This window comes from Leptosomus discolor, chromosome 26, assembly GCF_034619465.1.
Source record: "Leptosomus discolor isolate bLepDis1 chromosome 26, bLepDis1.hap2, whole genome shotgun sequence".
NCBI classification, from domain to species: Eukaryota; Metazoa; Chordata; class Aves; order Leptosomiformes; family Leptosomidae; genus Leptosomus; species Leptosomus discolor.
This window is the reverse complement of record NC_141416.1, coordinates 1,451,722-1,470,966: the sequence shown is the minus strand read 5'-3', so window position 1 is coordinate 1,470,966 and position 19,245 is coordinate 1,451,722. Positions and strand designations below refer to the sequence as shown.

The following is a 19,245-nucleotide window of genomic DNA, read 5'->3' as shown; positions in this document are numbered from 1 at the left end:
CTAATGGGGATGTTTCTTCAGCCAAGACACCACTTTTATTTATTTTTTTTTTCAAATATCACTCTTTTTTCCCCCCCCCCCTTAGAAACGGTTTCCCAGCCGGCCCCGCGTGGAGAAGACGCAGGACGCCGCCTCGCCCCGTACCCCGGGGTCTCGCCCCCGCCGCACGTCGCCTCTCCGGGCTGCATCGGCGACGGCCGGGTACCACGGCCCTGGAGGGACCCGGTGCTGAGACTGGGAGGGCTGAAGCAAGTGGGTCCGGTGGGTTTTATCTGGGGAAGGTTTCAAATACGTTTCCAGTGGGAAATCTCGCCTGTAGCCAAGTGGGACGGGGTCCTGGGGGGCTGCACAGGCGCCCTCAACCCTGAAATGTCCTGTTTTTCCAGGGATGCCTTGTCCATCCATCCCTCCTTCCCCAGATTCCCTCCCTCTCTCTTCTCCTCCACCTCTTTCACCCTTCACCCCCATCTCCCCCCATGCCGGGGAGGGGAACAGCCTGGTGTCTCCCTGCCAAGCCGCGATGGGGGTGATAAAAAAATGGAGTTTTCTGCCTTAAAACACATTGTGCCTCCTCTGCTTCCCTAAATAAACCCCACAACCATTAAAAAGAAGCCCCCGACCACCTCCAGGCTGAGGTTTGGCTGCTCAGCCTGGATTTTCCCACCGGGATTCTTTGAGGTTTGGGGTTTTTTTCCGGGTCCCGTTTCAGATGCGTGTGTTGGCGTCGCCACATCCGAACTTCTCCCCCACCGGGAAGGACGTCGCTGGCTCCTGGCGGCCCGGAGAGACACTGGAGAAATGCGCCGGCGGCCGGAGTTAAGGGTAAAAGGGAGTAAAACCCTTGGGGGACGGGGTCGGGGATGGATGGCTCGGTCGGGGATGGATGGCTCGGTCGGGGATGGATGGCTCGGTGCGTGCCGCCCCGGCTGCGTCCCCCCTCCCCGCCCCGGCGTCTTGACACGCGGATAAAAGCCCGGCTGAAGGGACGATTTCACGGAGATTAACCTCGCGCGCTGCGCCGGGGCCGCCCCTGCCCTCGACACCGGCTCCCCCGTGTATCAAAGGCGGATTACAGATATATTAGCCCCGCCGCCTTTTTTATGAGCCGTGGTTTATCACGCGGAGGGGGGATGGCCAAGGGCAGGGGACGAAGGAGCCCGGCCGCCCTCTGGGGACCCACAACATCCCCAGAGAGGCTTTAATTCAATTTTTGGCAGGGGACCTGGGTGGAGGTCAGCGTTGGCTGCCTGGCCCCGGTACAGCCTGGCTCGCCAAGATTTGGGGATGGGCGATGGCTGCGGTGAGGGAGAGGGGAAGCCTTCAGCCTCGCTGCCCCTCTGCACCACCCCGGGCTGGGTTAGATTTAATCCAAAAAAACCCCCCAAAACCCATCCCCTTCGCGAGGTGCTCGGGTGGCTTCCGCAGCGGATGGAGATGCCGGTTGGGGCTGGGGCTGCAACATCTCCCCCCCCGCCCCGGGGCGGGAGGAATTCGCCTCCTCGGACCCAAACCTGACGCCTTTGAACCCCGAGCGTCGCGCCGGGGGTGCCCCAACCCCGAGGGGGCTCGGGCGGCTGCCGGGACGCGACGAGGCCCATCGGGGGAGTGGATTTGAGCCTGAAAGAGGTTAAAGTGGGGCGAAGCGGGGAGAAGCGGGGGGGAGAGAAACCTCCGAACGGGGCGTTTTAATGACATTCCATTAAAGCTCCCTTTGGGGCCGGCGCGGCCGCCATGTGCTCCACATTCTCATGGTAATTATGAGACATCTGTATAGAGGCTCTTTTCTCATCAAAGATGGCTCTCTTCAAAGCCACTCCTGGGAAACCCTTCACCTCTGACCCGGGGGGTCACCGCCGAAACAGTGCCTCTATAGTGCGCCTTACTGTAGAGCCCGGTGTCCTTTTTCCTCCCCGAACCTGACCAGGTCCCGGCTTTTCAGGGGGGATTCGTTGAGCTGAGAGGGTGGGAGGGAGGCGCTGGCCCTGGAGAAGGGTCCCCCCCACCCACCGGTGCCGGCCCTGGGCGCCGTCGTCGCCTGCGCTGAGCCCGGGCACGGGGCGGGGGGAGATCGAAGCGGGATGAAAAGGGGGTTGATGAGAGGGGACGGGGCTGCGCTTGGAGGGATCCCCCTCCCCACCACAGTGTCACCCACCCCAGTCCCCGCCCGGTGCGTCCCGCCCGGTAGCGCCAGGTCCCAGGGAGCGGTTTTGGGTGATGGCCACAAAACCCGCACTGTCCTCGATGCCGCGGAGGTGACGGGGACGTGCCCGCGGTCCACCCCCCCTGCCACTTCATCGGGGCGAGGAGGCACGATGTCCCCACGTCCCCTGGGGACGGAGGCCGCCTTCTCCGGTGGGGACGGTCCCGGCACAACCAGCATCGCTGTCCCACCATCCACATCCCAGCCACGGCACCGGCGCCGCTGTCCCATCCACGGCACCGCTGTCCCCAACGTCCCACCTCCCCGTCTGGGGGACAGTGGCCTCGGGATGAAGAGGACAGACGCCTGGCGGGTCCCTCGGTGCCGGCATGGGTGGCTCCATCCCTCCGGCACGGCACCGGCAAACGCTCCCGGCGGCCTTTTCCAATAAGCAGCAAATGATTCTTCGTCCTGTCGCTCCCCGGCAGCAATAAACCTTAATCACGGTGAAGTCATTTGATTTCCACGTTCTATAATCGCGCGGCGATTTGGCGTTAATTAACGAGCGCTTACGGGAAGGGCCGGCTGCCGGAGTTAACGCCGCGCTTTTCCAGAAGATGGATTGCCTCCGGCCGCCTCGGTGCCGGGGGACATCCCGTCCCGTGCCGGGAGCGGGGTCCCGAGGGGACGCCGAGCCTAACGAAGCGCCCGGCTCGCGAGGGAGGGGACGTGGGTGCTGTGGGACCTCTCGCTTTCACTCCATAATCGGTCTTCTCCTGGGCCGGGCTGGTGGGGAAACTGAGGCAGGTGGGAAGGGGCGATTTCTCCACCGCAGCTGAAAGGGCCGGGGCGCTTTGGGGCTGGGGGTGCTGGACCACGGAGGCGACTCAACAGGGAATTAAGCTCGTCAGAAACCGCCCGGGGCAGGAGGTCCCAACCCCGCCGCCGTCAGCCGAGCCTCGCCGGCACAGGATCATTCCCTTTGTGCCGGCGTCTCCCTCGCCGAAGGCTTCCCCGAGTCTCCTTCTCGCTCGCTCGCTGCTCGGCCCCGACCCCTTATGATTCTCTTTTTTTTCCCAAAGTCTTCGTCCTTTGCGGCGGGCCGTCTCCTGCCGCCTGGGAGCGCCTCCCAGGGAATGGCACCCGCCGGATCCTCCACCGGCGCCGGAGCCCGTCACCAAAACCCCCACGCGGTGGGTTTGCAGTCAGCGCCTTCCCTCGCCGAGCTGGTTCGGAACTGCCGGGGGTTTGCCAGGGCTCGGAGCGGTGCGTGCCTCAGTTTCCCCAGTGGGGCCGGTGGTGACGTGGCCTTGGGGTGTGGGAGGGTGGAGATGGGGACGGGAAAAGGGCCAGGAATGGGGATGGGTTTGGGATGAGGATGGGGATGAGGATGGGATGAGGAATAGGAAAAGGGATAGGAATGGGGATGGGATGGGGGTGGGGGTGGGGATGGAATGGGAATGAGGAAGTGCTGAGGATAAAAGTGAGGATTAGGGATGGGGAAGAGGGTGAGGGGAGGGGTGAGGATGAGATTGGGGAAGGGATGAAGATGATGGGATTGGGAAAAGGGTCAGGAATGGGAATGGGATTGAGATGAGGGTGGAGATGGAGACAAGGGCAGGGACAGTGACAGGGATGGACTTGAAAATGGAGGTGGGGTGAGGACAGGGATGAAGGTGGAGACTGGATGGGATTGGGATGGGAATGGGACTGGAACTGGGGCTGCAGCTAAGGAGGTGAAGAGGGTCGAGGACAGGGATGAAGGTGGAGAGGGGAGGGGGCTAAGGATGAGGATGAAGATGGGAATGGGGAAGCGTTGAGTATGAGGATAGGGATGAGGACAAGGACAGGACGGGATGGGGGACCGGCCACAGCTGCCGGACTGGCCACGGGGAGCAGACAAAGGAGCCGCGCGGGGCCACTGCCGCCCCTTCTCGTGCGAGAGCCCGGAGGGGACGACGGACCCTCTCCCAGCGCGGGGCAGGGCCGGAGGGAGCCGGGGGGGCTGGATGCAGCCCCACTGCAGGGAGCAGAGCGGGGCAGGGGAGAGGCAGAGGGACGGGGGCGAGGGGCGCGGGTGCCCCGGGCGATGCTCGGGCGGGTGCTGCTGCCCGATAAATCCTCCCGTCGTATATAAGCCACCCCAGCGCCGGGTTGCCAGATTTTGTCTGGTGCCTTAATGTCAGGATTGTAAATTAGCTCCCGGCACCGAGACGACCTTGAGGAGAGAGTCCTCCGTGGGGTTTAGCGCCGGGGGAGCGGAGCTTTGGGGGGGGTGTAGGGGGGGGGGAGGCCGACATGTGGGTGCCTCAGTTTCCCCCAGCGCAGGGAGCGATGCTGCTGTGCTGGCTGAGGTCACCGCACTCCGCCCCGTGTTCTGCCCGAGCCCCCGTCGCCGCTGCACCCGCCTCACCCCCCCCAGGGTCCCTGGGGACCGTCACCTCCACGTTAGGAGGGAGCTGGTGTGGCCACCACCAAGGCCCAGGTCCCCAAAAAAGCCCTGACCCCGGCAGCTCCTGAGCATCCGTTGGGGTCCCAAGGATTTGGGGGGCTGGAGGAAGGTGATACCCCCAGGAGCAGCTTCAGCCGGGGCCCACGGCCGACCCCCACGGCCCAGGAGGGGTCACGGCCACCGTCACCCACCGGGACCTCTGCCCCGACCCACCTCCGGCTTGGGGGGTGTGAGGAGCTGGGGGGGCAGCACCCGCCTGCCAACCCCAGACTTTCCTCCCCCTCATCGACTCACCCCCCCCGGCACCGCCACACGCATGTGCATGTACACGCATGAACGTACACACGGGTGCTCGCGTGCACACGCAGGTGCATGTGCAGACATGCGTGCACACGTGTGCACATTCAGGCATGCACCTATGTGCACACACAGGTGAGCGCAACGCACGCCCGTGCTCGTATATGCGCAATCAGGCGTGCACATACATGCACATACATGCACATACATGCACATGCATGCACATGCATGCACATACATGCACACACATGCACATAATGGCATGCACATGCTTTCACGTGCACGTGTAAGCACCGTCGGGCGTGCACAGACACGCACACACACGCGTGCACACGCTGCACTGGGCTCGCTGGCGGCGCAGACCCCGCTGGGAGCAGGGCGAGCACCCCGGCGGGCGCTGGGCAGCCATGGCGGGGGGCCGCAGCCTGCACCCCCTCCCCTTGCCCGTGCCCAGGAGGAACCAGCCCTGGGGTGGGGGGGGACAGTCCCCCCAGTCCTCCCAGTGCACCCCAGGGCCGGGGTGTTTGGCCATGGCTCGCCCAACCGCCGGGAGCTGAGCTCATGGCGACCAAACAGCTACTTAATCGATCGATCGAGACATTTATCTGCCTCCCCCCCCCCCCCCCCTTGGATCTCCTCCAGGTCGCTAAAATTAGAAGCCGTTGGAGCGGCTCTGGCCGTGCTGGGAGGGGGGGGAGTGGGGAGGGAGGGGTGGGTGGGTGCGGGGGTGGGCGAGGGGTGTCGAGGACGGCGGCGTGGGGTGGTGGGATCGGGGCCGGAGGGCGCCCCTCGGCGTTAGGGGTGAGCACAGGGATGGGGACAGCGGCAGGTTCGGGCTGGAGGCACCAGGAATGGGGGTGGATGGACCAAGGATGGGGTTGGAGGCACCAGGATGGGGTTGAAGGCACCAGGGATGGGGTTGAAGGCACCAGGGATGGGCTTGGAGGCACTAGGGATGGGGTTGGAGGCACCAGAAGCAGCATCCAGTGCGCCAGAGATGAGGCTGAAAGCACCGGAGTTGGAGTTGGATGGACCAGAAGCAGTGTCCGATGCATGAGGGATGGGGTTGGATGGACCAGGAATGGGGCTGAAGGCACCAGAAGCAGCATCAGATGCACCAGGGATGGGGTTGGAGGCACCAGGAATGGGGTTGGAGGCACCAGGGATGGGGCTGGAGGCACCAGGGATGGGATTGGAGGCACCAGGAATGGGGTTGGAGGCACCAGGGATGGGGCTGGAGGAACCAGGGATGGGATTGGAGGCACCAGAAGCAGCAGTGACACCACGGGGACAGCCTGGGAGCTCCCAGGAAGGGGCTTAATGCAGCTTTTACCCTCATTGATTTGCCCCCTGAAACCAAATCAAGGCTTTTTAAGTGCTTCAAAAGGTGTATTTGAATTTTATACCCCGGGTCACCCCTAAAGGTGGGGTCGGAGGGACCCAAAGTCTCCCCGGGCGGACACGCCGGGGTCGGCCTCATCGCTTTTAGCTACAGTTTGACAGGGAAAAGGGAATTAAATCGGGAGCATGAGGCAGGGATTTGATATTTTTCCCTGGACTTATTCTCCACTATTAAATAAAAAAAATAAATATAAAGAAGGAATAAAAGAAAAAAGAGAGGCGGCAGCTTGACGGCTGCGCCACGCCCAACGCGGCTCCAGCCGCACTTGAAGGCTCAGAATGGCTTTTTAAAAATCTTTTTTATTATTATTTTTAATCCCCACCCTATCAGCTTGGCTCCTGGGCGCTGGCTGACGGCTCTGCCCAGCGTTTTCCACGGGAGTCGCTGCCAGATTCGCCGCTCGGCTCCTCTCATCGAGGCCCTTGGGATTTTTGGAAGGATTCTGCGTCCAGCCAGGTGGGGGTGCGACCCCCGCGGGGTCCCACCGCTGCCCCCCACCACAATAACTTTTCCCCGTGGCCTTTTCCAGCTCGTCCTTGAATTAAAGCCCCGTGTCCCGCGCGGTGTTTGTTTAAAATATTCCCGGTTATTTATAGGGGCCACGACGGGGCCGGGCGGTGCCGCAGGTTGAAAAGGCCATTTCTGACTCTGCTGGAACGCAATGAAACAGCCCCAACCCCCCCTCCAGCCCTGCCGCTGGGCTGTACTGGGGTGGGACTGGGGCCATACTGGGGTGGGACTCAGGCCATACTGGGATCAGAACAGGGGGGAATACTGGGATGAGACTGGGACCATATTGGGGTCAGAACGGGGAACATACTGGGATCAGAAGAGGGGGAATACTGGGATGTAACTGGACTATACTGGGGTCAGATCAGGGGACATACTGGGATCAGAAGAGGGGGAATACTGGGATGTAACTGGGACCATACTGGGGTCAGATCAGGGGGAATACTGGGATGAGACTGGGACCATACTGGGACCATACCATAGGGAATACTGGGATGAGATTGGGACCATATTGGGATCAGACCAGAGGACATACTGGATCAGACTGGGGGGCATACTGGGAGGGCATACTGGGATGAGACTGGGGCTGCACACTGGGATAAATCTGGGGGCCATACTGGGGTCCAACCGGGGCTGCCCTACGACCTCCCTGGGGGCTTATCCTGCAGACCCATACTGGAGCAGGACTGACCCATACTGGGAGGCGACCACCCTAGGAGCATCCTGGGGCCCACACTGGGGGTGGATGGGGTTTAACTGGGACCATACTGGGAGGGACCAGAGCCCCCTGGGCTCAGCCACGGGCATGTTCTCCCCCCCCCCCCCCCCCGCCAGCTCCGGCCGCAGCAGGGCCCCCCGCGTGGGGGACGCCCCAACGGCTCTTTTTGAGGAGAGAAATGAAAATTTAAAAGGGGGAGGAGCCTCAGGGGCGACGCCCATGGGTAAGAAGGAAAAAAATGGGGAAAAAAATGGCAAAAAAGGGACATTTCCTGCGTCACCAGGAGGTAAGGATATACGATAGGCTTTATTTTATTTTCTCTTTATAAATAGCCCCCCCCCCCCCCCCACGGGTCAGCCCCAAAAACCTGCTTTTCTCCCTTAAATAGGGGGAAAAAAATCCATCCGTGTGTCCCCCCCCAGCAGCAGCCCTGGCCCCGGGCCCCATCCCTGGGGTCCTGTCCTGGGGGGTCCCCCCCGTTGTTGGGGTCCTGTTGTTGGGTGTCTTTGTTCTTGATGTCCCGTCCCTGGAGTTCCGTCTTTGGGGCGTCCAAGTGTGGGGTCCCCATCTTTGGGGTCCCCAAACATGGGGGGAGGGGGCGCCCATCATTGGGGTCCCTCATCCCTGGGGTCCCATCCTTGGTGTCCCCAGGTTTGGAGTCCCATCTTTGGGACGTCCCATCTTTGGGGTCCAACCCTTGGGGTCCCCATCTTTGAGACTCCATTATTGGGGGCCCCATCCTTTGTGTCCCCATCTTTGGGGTCCAGCCCCTTGGGATCCCATCTTTTGGGTCCCATCATTGGCATCCCAGCCTTGGTGCCCCCAACCTTGATGTCCCCGTCTTGGGGGACCCCATCTTTGGGATCCCATCCTTAGTGTCCCATCTTTAGAGTCCCAACCTTGGCATCCCCATCTTGGCATCCCCATCTTTGGGGTCCCATCGTTGGGGCCCCATCTTTGGAGTCCCAACCTTGGCATCCCCATCCTTGAGGTCCCCATCCTTGGGGTCCCAGCTTTGGTGTCCCCATCTTGGTGTCCCAGCCTTGGTGTCCCAACCTTGGTGTCCCCATCCTTGGGATCCCCATCTCTGGGATCCCATCTTTGGGGTCCCCATCTTTGAGGGTCCCAACATCAGGGTCCCCATCTTGGTGTCCCAGCCTTGGTGTCCCATCTTGGGATCCTCATCTTTTGGATCCCATCCTTGGGGTCCCTATCTTTGGGGTCCCAACTTCGGTGTCCCCATCTTGGTGTCCCCACCTTGGGATCCCCATCTTTGGGATCCCACCCTTGGGGTCCCCATCTTTGGAGTCCCAACCTTGGCATCCCCATCCTTGGGATCCCCATCTTTGGGATCCCAACCTCGCTGTCCCCATCTTTGGCGAGGGGTGGGGGGATCCCCTCTTTGGGCGTCCCCATCCCGGGGCGGAAAGCGTCACTGCATGGGCCCGTAGGGCCAGTTGAGGGTGGCGCCGGCGAGCAGCATGTCGCGGATGAGGGTCTCGATGGGGGTCTTGCCGACCAGGCGGCTGAAGAAGAGCTGCTGGATGCCGGGGGCGGAGACGCTGCGGAGGGCGGGCAGGCGCAGGAGCAGGCGCCCGAACCGGCTGGGCTGGCTGGGGTGCTGCCGCCGCACGTGCTCCTCCAGCGCGCACTGCGACTTCTCCTGCAGCCCCGCCACCTGCCCCGGGTCCGACAGCCCCACCGCGTCTGCCGGGGGGGGGGGGTGGGGGTGGGGGTGAACGGGGAAACTGAGGCACGGCCCCGCCCCCAGCAGAGACCCCTCCTCCCCTTTTGCTCCTCTCAGTCTTGCCCATCATTCCCTTGACACCCAGCCCTGCCCCTTCAACCCCACCCTCCCCCTTAGTCCCACCCCATTAAGCCCCACCCTAAGACCTACCCATTAAGCTCCACCCCCAAGCCTCACCCCATTAAGCTCCACCCAAGCCCCGCCCGATTTGGCCCCACCCAGTCATCCCCAAGCCAGGCATTCCCTGCACACCCGTTGACGCCCACCCCTTGGGACCCCACCCCGTTAAGCCCCGCCCCTTTTGAACCATGCCCTATTGGAGCCCCACCTCCTTGGAACCACGCCCCATTAAGCCCCTCCCGAGGCCACACCCCGTTTAGCCCCACCCCCTTTGGCCCCACCCCGTCACACCCAGCCCATCCGTTCCCTCCGCACCCACCCCCTTGGAACCCCACCACCCATTAGCCACCCTGCTCCATTAAGCCCCACCCCATTAAGCCCCGCCCCATTAAGCCCCACCCTATTTCACCCCACCCACCCCATTCATTCCCTGCACACCCCTTGACGCCCACCCCTTGGGACCCCACCCCGTTAATCCCCACCCTCCTTCAGCGCCCCACCTCATTAAGCCCCTCCCCATGAAGCCCCACCCTATTAGGCCCCACCCCACGTAGCCACGCCCCATTTCTCCCCACCCCATTCATTCCCTCCACACCCCTTGCCGCCTACCCCCTTGGACCCCCACACTCCATTAATCCCCACCTTCCTTTGGAAAGCTCCCCCCCCCCCCCCCATCCAGCCACATCCCCCCCTTTTGGAACCCCACCTCATTAAGCCCCTCCCTCTTTGTCCACGCCCCGCATAGCCACGCCCCATTTCTCCCCACCCCATCCACTCCCTGCGCACCCCTTGCCGCCTACCCCCCTTGGGACGCCCACCCCATTAATCCCCACCTTCCTTTGGAACCGCCCCCCCCACCCTATCAACCCCCCCCCCCTTTTGGAACCCCACCTCATTAAGCCCCTCCCTGTTTGACCACGCCCCGCTTAGCCACGCCCCTTCCTCCCCACCCAGCCCATTCCCTCCCTTCCCACCTTACCCCGCTGGATCCACCACCACCCTTGGGACCTCAAGGGGCGCGCCCCTCCCCAACCCCACCCCCCTCAAGCCCCACCCCCTCGTGACCCCGCCCACTCCCCAAGCCCCGCCCCCACCCCTTTCCACAAGCCCCGCCCCTCACCGGGGGAGAAGAGGGCCACGGCCTTGAGGCAGGCGTACTCGGCGGCGTCGACGTGCAGCGCCTTCAGCTTCTCCACCTGCTCCTGGAAGAGGCGGATGTGGTCCATGAAGGCCACCACGCGCTCGGCGGCCATGGGGCGGCGTGGAGGCCGGCGGCGGCCAGCAGCGGGGCGGCGTGCAAGGGCAGCGCCGACTGCGCCGCGTTGAGCACGAAGAGCTCGCTCCAGCCCAGGCGCAGGAGGGCCACTTGATCCGAAAGCTGGAGGTCCGGGAAGAAAGGGATGCCCTTGGCCCATTCGATGGCGCTGAAGAGGAGGCGGGCGGCCAGCTCGCAGATGCTCTCGAGGCCCACCACGCCGCTGGGCTGGAGGCACTGGGCGCCGTAGCGAGCCGGCGGGTACGGTTCGGCGCGGAGGAGCAAGGAGATGAAGCCGCTTAAGTAGCCGTGGCCACCGTAGGGGTCCCCCGGGACCAGCGGGTACTGGCCGGGGCTGCTCGGGGCGTGAGCCATGCGGCCGCGCTGCACCGCTGCGGAGGGGAGCAGGAGGTCAGCACCCCAAAAACCCCCACCCCCCTGCCTCCGCATGTGGCCCCCCCCACACACACACCTCTGTGCTGCGAGGGTGCCCAGGGGACGGGGTGCAAAAGCCCCCTGGGGGCCGCACCCATGTTAGAAGGGGGACGTGCCACCCGGGATGGGGACACATCCCACCCCACCAGCCCCAGCGACCCCCCCCCCCTCCCCGCCTCCCCTCGGGGCTCGGCCACCCCCCAGCTCCCACCTTGCTTTTCATGGACACACTGGATCTGCCCCCCACCCCCCCAGTGACCCCATTTCTATCATCCATCACGACGGTCCCCAAGGAGATACCGGGGGTGGCGTCAGGACCCCCCCTCTCTCCATCCCACCGCTTGAGTTTTTCGCACTTTGGACTTAAAAAAAAACACCCAAAAATTGGGGTTGTGGGTGTTTTTTTTTTCCCCCAGCTCTTGGTGATGCTGTGCAGCGAGTGGGGGTCCGGCCTCCTCTTCCTCCTCCCCGGTGCCCCCCGCTCATCCCCCCCGGCACCGCCGCCCCCCGCGGCGAGGGCAAGCTCTGAGCCAGGCTTAGCCTAATGCGGCGTGACAGTCCGGAGTGTCAGCCAGCGGTCGGGATCGGGGGCCGTGGGAACGGGGGGTCCCCGGGGAACAAGGCGAGGCAGTTCTCCAGGTTTGGGGGTCCCCCAGGATCGGGGGGTGCCGGGGGGAGGCCTCCTCCTGCTCTCACCCCAGCCCTCGGGGTGCAGCGTGCGGTCCCGGCTCTCCCCAAACCTTCCCGCTGCTCAGCGTTTGCTGGGTGCGGCCCCCTCCTCGCTGCCCATACCCCCCCTTTGCATCAAGAACCCCTTAAACCCCTTTGCATCCCCCCCAAACCCCTTTTGAATCACCCAAAACCCCTTTTGCATCAACCCAAACCCCCCCTTGCATCCCCCAAACCCCCTTTGCATCCCCCAAACCCCTTCTGCATCGCCACGAACCCCTTTGCGTCACCTAAACCCTCAACCCTTTTTTTCCCCTCTTTTTGGGCAAAACAATCGCTTCGAACCTCTGGGTGTGTCCTGGAAGGAAAGGAGCATTTTAGCCCAAAAAGACACGGGAGCAGCCCTCAGGGGGTTCCTCCCCCAGCCCCGTCCACCGCTGGCTCACCCAGCCGCTGCTCCAGGAGCTGGACCAGCCGATAACCCCAAATCCCGCTCCCTTGGCCGGGCCGCAGGGTCAGGCCTCTCCTTCCCCGTGTCTCATTCCAGATCATTTTTGGGAAGCCAAAATTTAACGCACCTTTCCCACCTCAATCCCACTCCCAGGGCTCTATTCCTCCTTATTTAGGGAATAAATTTAGCCCCAAGCAGCGCTCGGCTCCCAAATTGCCAGATTTGGTGCCAGATTCAGTGCCGGTTCCAACTGGGAACGCCGGGATAAGGAGCATCACAGCGAGCACAAGCTGGTGGGTTCGGGACACCCAACTCGAGCTGGAGCACCCCTGCTCTGGCGTGGCCGGCGATGCCATGACCGCATGGGGAAACTGAGGCACGGAGCAGCCGGCCCCAGTCAATCAAATCCCGGGGATGGTTCAACACCCGGATGCTTTTCCACGGGCACCCGCGGCGTTTCGCCGTGCCTGGAGGTGCCGCATCCCACGGCGGCTTCAAGCACGTCTCGGGGCAGCTGGGAACCCCCCCAAAAAACAGAGCCAAAAGGGGGTGTGGGGGGGGGTCGGGGAGAATGGAGGACCCTGTCTGGGGAATAACGCCGTGCCGGGGAATCCACCGTGGCCGTGCCCATCACGCCGGATCCCGGCGTTTACCGGCAGCACCAGGTTGTGGCAATTCTGAATGAAAACAAAGATGGAAAAAAGAAAAACAAAACAAACCCACCCAAAAAAGCCCAATCTGACCCCAAACGACCCCGCTGAGCGTCGCTTCCCCGCGGCAGGGAATTCGCCTGGATTATTATTATTTTTTTCCCAGGGATTGGACCCCCGGCTCCGGCTGCACAAAGCGGGTGGAGGTTTACTACGAGGGGGTCTCGCTGTGCCCGGGACCGTGGCAAAAATCCCTCCCCCCCCAACATCCAACCAGCCTTTTTTTGGGGAAGAAAAGGGGAATTTCACCCTTGACCCCGGTCCCACCTCATTCACATCTATTTGGAGAAGCCGGGGATGCGACGCCACAGCCGTGCCGGGACGCTGCGGGGTCCTTTCCCACCTCCCACCGCAAATTTTCCACCTTATCTGAATTTTCTTTTTTTTTTTTTTTTTTTTTTTTTTAATGCTAGAAAAGGCAACTTTGGAATTTGGGGGATTTTTTTTTTTAATACTAGAAAAGGCGATTTTGCGGGTGGGAGCGCTGCCGCCATCGCTCTTGCCGAAGGACCGACCCATCGGCAACGACTCGAGGGGCTGCGGAGTGGATAAGGCAGAGCAAGGAGGGGGGCTCGAGTGGCTGAGCCCACCCTGGGCCCTCGCTGTAATTATTTATAATGACTAAATTTATAAATAAAGACCTTGAACATAAACCAGGGCCCCCCCCCCGGTCCTTATTCGAGCAGGGGGGATGCTGCACGGCAGCGATGCGGCGCCGAGGTTTCAGCGAAGAATCCCCCAGTGCCCCGTTTCATTCAACCCCCCCAAAATCTGCTTTAAAGCTGCTGCTTTGGGGAGGGAACAACAACGATAAAAAATAAATCAGCCTAAAAACGCGATGCTGAGGCTGGTGGGAGCCGGAGGAACCGGCACTTGGGATATCGCTGGGAGCTTGAAATGGGATTTTAATCCCGGCCACGCTGCGCATTCAGGCTGATTAACTTCAGATCTACCGGACACTTCTCCCAAAAAGCCAATTCTTCATCTTTTAAAGAATCTCTGCGTTTTCGCCCTCTAATCCCCGGGATTTTTAACAGCCGCGTCCCCGGGCTGCGAATAACGGAGCGGAGAAGTGAACGTTCCCGTCTCGGCACCGGCGCGGCCCCGTGAGCCGAGCCCGAGGGAGATTTTAAGTTGAAAAAAGGAGTTTCCAGGCTGAGACGAGCCGGTGGGAGAAGAGCCGGGCTCCCTCGGCGGAGCCTTTCCCGTGGGAAAAACCGAAAGAAAACAGCGCGGCGGAATTTTGGGGGGCTGCGAAACCGAACCCCGGGGCGGGGGGACGGGGGGGACGGGACGGACGCACGGAGAGGGGCGCGGGGGGAAGGTTCTGGCCGCGTTGGGGCTGCTCGTCCCGAACGCCGGGGCCGGGGGAGGGTGAGGGGAAGGGGGAGAGGAGCTGGCGCCGGCTCCGGTCCCCCTTTGCCTTTCGCTTCCCTTCCCCGCCAGCCCTGTCGCTCCCGCTTTCACTTTCTTTTACTTTCTCTTTCTCCAGGCACTCCCTTCCCTTTCTCTCCCTTCCCTTTCCTTTTCCCTTTCTCTCCCTTCCCTTTCCCTTTCTCTCCCTTCCCTTTCCCTTTCCCTCCCTTCCCTTTCCCTTTCCCTTTCCCTCCCTTCCCTTTCCTTTCCCTTTCCCTCCCTTCCCTTTCCCTTCCCTTTCTCTCCCTTCCCTTTCCCTTTCCCTTTCTCTCCCTTCCCTTTCCCTCCTTTCCTTTTCCCTTTCTCTCCTTTCCCTTTCCCTTTCCCTTTCCCTTTCCCTCCTTTCCCTTTCCCTTTCTCTCCCTTTCCCTTTCCCGCTCCCACCTTCTCTTTTCTCTTCACCATCCGCCCTCGCTCCCTCCTTTCCCCTCTCTTTCCCTTTCCCCTTTCTCTTCTCCATCCCCGCACGTTTTCCTCTTCTTTTTTCCCTCCCTTTCCCCTCTTTCTTGTCTTTTTCGCTCCCTGGTTTCCACTTCCCCCCTTTCCTTTCTTTCCCACCTTCGCTCACCCTCCTCTCGCTCCCTCTTTCGCACCCCCCGGCCTTTTCCAGCCTCTCCCCGGTTTTCCGCAGCCCCGCTCCTCTGCCGCTCGCTCCTCTTCGCCGCCACTCTCACTCCTTTTCCAGCCACACTCCCTTTTCCCCAGCCCCTCTCCCTCTATTCCATCTTTGCTCCCTCTTTTCCATCCCCTCTCCCTCTTTTCCACCCTTTCTCCTCCTTTTCCCTCACTTCTCCCTCTTCTCCATCCCCTCTCTTCCATCCTCTCCCCTTTGGCATCCCTTCTCTTCTTTTCCATCTCTGCTCCTTCTTTTCCATCTCCTCTCCCTTTTTTGCATCCTCTCGCCCTCTTTGCCATCCCTTCTCCTTTTCCATCCCTTCTCCTTTGCCACCCCTTCTCCCTCTTTTCCATCTGCTCTTTCCTCTTTCCAACCTCTCTCCTTCTTTTCCACCCTCTCCTTTCCCATCTTTGCTCCCTCTTTTCCATCCTAATTTCCCACCCTCTCTCCCTCATTTCCACCCTATTCTCCCTTTCCCCCATCTTCTCTCCTTCTTTTCCACCCGCTCCTTTCCCAGTTTTGCTCCCTCTTTTCCAGCTTTGCTCCCTCATGTCCACCCTCTCCTTTGCCATCTTCGCTCCCTCTTTTCCACCCTTTATCCCTCTTTTGCACCTTATCTCCTTCTCCCTCTTTTCCACCTTCTCTCCTTCTTTCCCACCCTCTCTCCCACCTTTTCTTCCCCTTTCCCATCTTTTCTCCCCCTTTCCCATTTTTTCTCCCCCATTCCCATCTTTTCTCCCTCTTTTCCACCTTCTCTCCTTCTTTCCCACCCCCCTTTCCCGTCTTTCCTCCCTCTTTTACATCTTCTATCCTTCTTTCCCACCCTCTCTCCCATCTTTTCTCCCCCTTTCCCATCTTTTCTCCCTCTTTCCCAACTTGTCTCCTCCTTTCCCATTTTTTATCCCCCATTCCCATCTTTTCTCCTTCTTTTCCACCTTATCTCCTTCTTTCCCACCCTCTCTCCATCTTTTCTCCCCCATTCCCATCTTTTCTCCTTCTTTTCCACCTTCCCTCCTCCTTTCCCATTTTTTATCCCCCATTCCCATCTTTTCTCCTCTTTTCCACCTTATCTCCTTCTTTCTCACCCTCTCTCCATCTTGTCTCCCCCTTTCCCATCTTTTCTCCCGCTTTCCATCTTTTCTCCCCTTTCCATCTTTTCTCCCCCATTCCCATCTTTTCTCCCTCTTTTCCACCTTATCTCCTTCTTTCTCACCCTCTCTCCCATCTTGTCTCCCCCTTTCCCATCTTTTCTCCCGCTTTCCATCTTTTCTCCCCTTTCCATCTTTTCTCCCTCTTTTCCACCGTCTCTCCTTCTTTCTCACCCCCTCTCCCATCTTGTCTCCCCCCCTTCCCACCTTTTCTCCCCCTTTCCCACCTTTTCTCCCCTTTCCCACCTTTTCTCCCCCTTTCCCACCCTCTCGCCTTTCCCACCCGCTCTCCCCCGGCCCCCCCCAGGCCCTCCCGGCCCCTCTCCCCACCTTCCCGCCGCATCCCACGCGGAGGCACTTGCGGAGCCGGCAGTACTGGCACTGGTTGCGGTGGGGCTGGTCCACCGGGCAGTCCCGGCCCCCCCGGCAGCTGTACGAGAGGTTGCGGCGGACGGAGCGCTTGAAGAAGCTCTTGCAGCCCTCGCAGCTGAACTGCCCGTAGTGCTTCCCGCTCGCCTTGTCCCCGCACACCAGGCAGTCCCCCCCGCCTTCCCCGCCGCCTCCGGGCCACCGGCAGGAGGAGGAGGAGGAGGAGGAGGAGGAGGAAGAGGAGGCTCCGGCCACGGCCCCGCCGCCAGAGCCATGCTTGGGGCGTGAGGGGGGGGAGGGGGGGGGGCGGCGGGGCCGGAGGGAGCGCCCCCCCCTCCCCCCTGGGGGGAAGGGGGGGTGTTTGGGGAGGGGGGGTGGGGGTGGAGGGGTAGGGGATGCGGGGGGGAGCAGGGGATGGAGGGGAGACGGGGCGGGGGGGGGGTAGGAAAGGGATGAGGAGGGAGAAGGGGGTCTGGGATGGGAAAAGGGGTCTGGGGATGGAGAAGGGGGTCCGGGGATGGGGGGGAGTATGGAGAACGGGGTCCGGGAATGGAGAAGGGGAGATTCGGGGTGATGGGGGATATGGAAAAGGGGGGTCCGGGAATGGAGGAGGGGTCCGGGGTTGGAGAAGAGGGTCCGGGGGGGAGGCGGGGGGAGTCTGGGGCTGGAGAGTGGACCCCCGGGCTGGAGGGTTGGAGTAAGGAGCCCCGGAGCGTCCGGGATGGGGGAAAGGAGCCCCGGGCTGGAGAGAGGACCCCCGGATCAGGGAGCGCCCAGGCTGGGGGAAAGGACCCCCCCCCGGGCTGGAGGAAAAGCTCCCACCCCCCACCCCACCCCGGGAAGGGGGACCCCGGGCTGGGAAGGGGCCCCCCCGGGGCGGCGGAGCGGCGGGAGAGGGACGAGGAAGGCGGCGGCGGAGGGGAGGGCAGGGACGGCGGAGTGCGGCGGGGACGGAGGGACGGGGAAGGACTGGCGGAGGAGGAGGAGGAGGAGGAGGAGGAGGAAGAGAAAAGTTAATTCTCCTCCCCGCGGGGGGAGGGGGGCGGCTCCCCGGGGCGGGGACGGGGCGGGGTGTCCCGGCGGGGCTGTCCCTGTCCCTGTCCCGGCCCTGCGGGTCACGGTCCAGCGGGGAACGGGGGAGGAACCGGAGGGGGGTGGGGGGGTGGGTGTGCAAGGGGGGACACACGACGTGTGCGGGGAGCGGGAGGGGATCTCCGTGCAACGCGGGGGTGTGGGTGTGCAGGGATCTGAGTGGGCAATGGGGGGGGGGGGGGGGTGAGGGTTCTGAGTGTGCAACGTGGGGTGGGGGGGTGCAGGGATCTGAGTGTGCAACGCGGGGGTGCGCGCATGAGCCCGTGTGTGCGTGCAATGGGGGTGGGGGGCGTGCAGGGACCGGTGTGCACCGTGTGTGTGTGTATGTGTGCAATGGGGGTGCGTGCAGGGATCCGAGCGTGCAACGCGCGCGTCCGCGTGCGCGAGCCGGGCGCGCATCCGAGCGTGCAACGCGTGAGCGCGCAGGGAGCTGAGTGTGCAACGGGGGCGCGCGCGCACACGGGTGGGTGTGTGCAGTGTGCGCGCGTGCGCGCGCGCGCAGTGGGGACGGCGGGTGTGCAGGGACCCGAGGAGCGCGCAACGCGTGGGCGCGCGCACGGGCCCGTGCGTGCACTGCGCGTGTGCGCGCGCGGCGGGATCCGAGTGTGCAACGCGCGCGCGCGCGTGGGCAGGGACCCGCGTGCCCCGTGCCCGGCTCTGCGCGGACCCGTGCACACGCGTGTGCGCGTGCGCGTGTGCCCCCACCCTGCACCGATCCTCCCCCCCCCCCCCCCCCCCCCCCCCGCGTCCGCACCCGGGTCCGCCGCGCGTCACGTGGCGCCGCCGCCACACCCCCCCCGCCCCCGCGCCCCGCCCCGCCCCGCTATATAAGGACATGTGGGGCGGGGCATGCGGCCGTCACCCGCCTCCCCGCCTCGGCGCGCCCGGAAGGCCGCAGCCAATCAGAGCGATGCGAGGGCGGGGCGAAGCCGTGGGGCTTAGCGGTGGGGCGTGGCACAGGCTGCAGGGCGGGGACAGGGCTCGAAAGGGGTGTGGTCTCCAGGGGAGGGGGCGGGGCTGGGGTGCTCCTTGGTTTTAGGGCCGGGGTCGGGGGGCGCAGGGCCATGTCCCCAGGGAGAGGGGACACGGCGGGGGGTGGGGGGTGTCCCTCTGGCTCGCCCCGGAAGGCGGGAAGGGGCCGCAAGCGCTTCTGGGAGTTGTAGTTCTGCCGGCGTCACGTGACGGGGGCGGAGGGGGGCGGGGCGAGTCCATCTCCCAGCGTGCTCAGCGGAGGAGCGGAGCCGGAGCGGCGCTCGGGTGAGGGCCGGGGGGGGGGTTGGGGTGCACCCCCGGATTGCGGGGGGGGGGGGGGGGAGGGGGTTTGGGGTGCACCCCCGCGTTGCGTGGGGGGCGGGCCCTTCTCTCCCGGGGGGGATCTGAGGCTTCGACGGCCCCCCCCCCTCCCCCCTAAAAGCCGAGGGTCACGGCCGGGCCTTGCACTGCACCCCCACACCCCTAATCACAGGGTGTGGTCCTGCATAGCCACCCCCCCACACACCCCTTAGCCCCTCCCCCCCCCGTGTAACCCCCTTGTCCCCCCTCCTGCCACCCTCCTTTGCAAGGTCCGATCCCCCCCTCCCTCCCCTCCTGCCACCCCCATTTTTGGGTTCTGCTCCCCCCATCCCTCCCCTCCTGCCACTCCCATTTGCGAGGTCTGATCCCCCCCCATCCCCCCCTCCTGCCACCCCAGTTACAGGA

General features: G+C 63.2%; 2 protein-coding genes across 2 annotated transcripts in view; both read right to left on the bottom strand.

Moving 5' to 3' along the window:
* Positions 1-8,951: 8,951 nt before the first annotated feature.
* Positions 8,952-18,613, bottom strand: LOC147413585 (nuclear receptor subfamily 2 group F member 5-like). The gene is given in 6 exon segments (XM_086478233.1): positions 8,952-9,226; positions 10,507-10,644; positions 10,647-11,033; positions 16,314-16,332; positions 16,435-16,731; positions 18,410-18,613. Coding segments are annotated over 6 exon segments (1,320 nt in total).
* Positions 18,614-18,721: 108 nt separating this feature from the next.
* Positions 18,722-19,245, bottom strand: part of SV2A (synaptic vesicle glycoprotein 2A) — a 5,256-nt gene continuing 4,732 nt past the window's right edge. The window contains exon 8 of the mRNA XM_086478231.1: positions 18,722-18,799. Coding sequence (XP_086334357.1) covers positions 18,722-18,799 — 78 coding nt within the window. The remainder of the gene's footprint in view (positions 18,800-19,245) is intronic.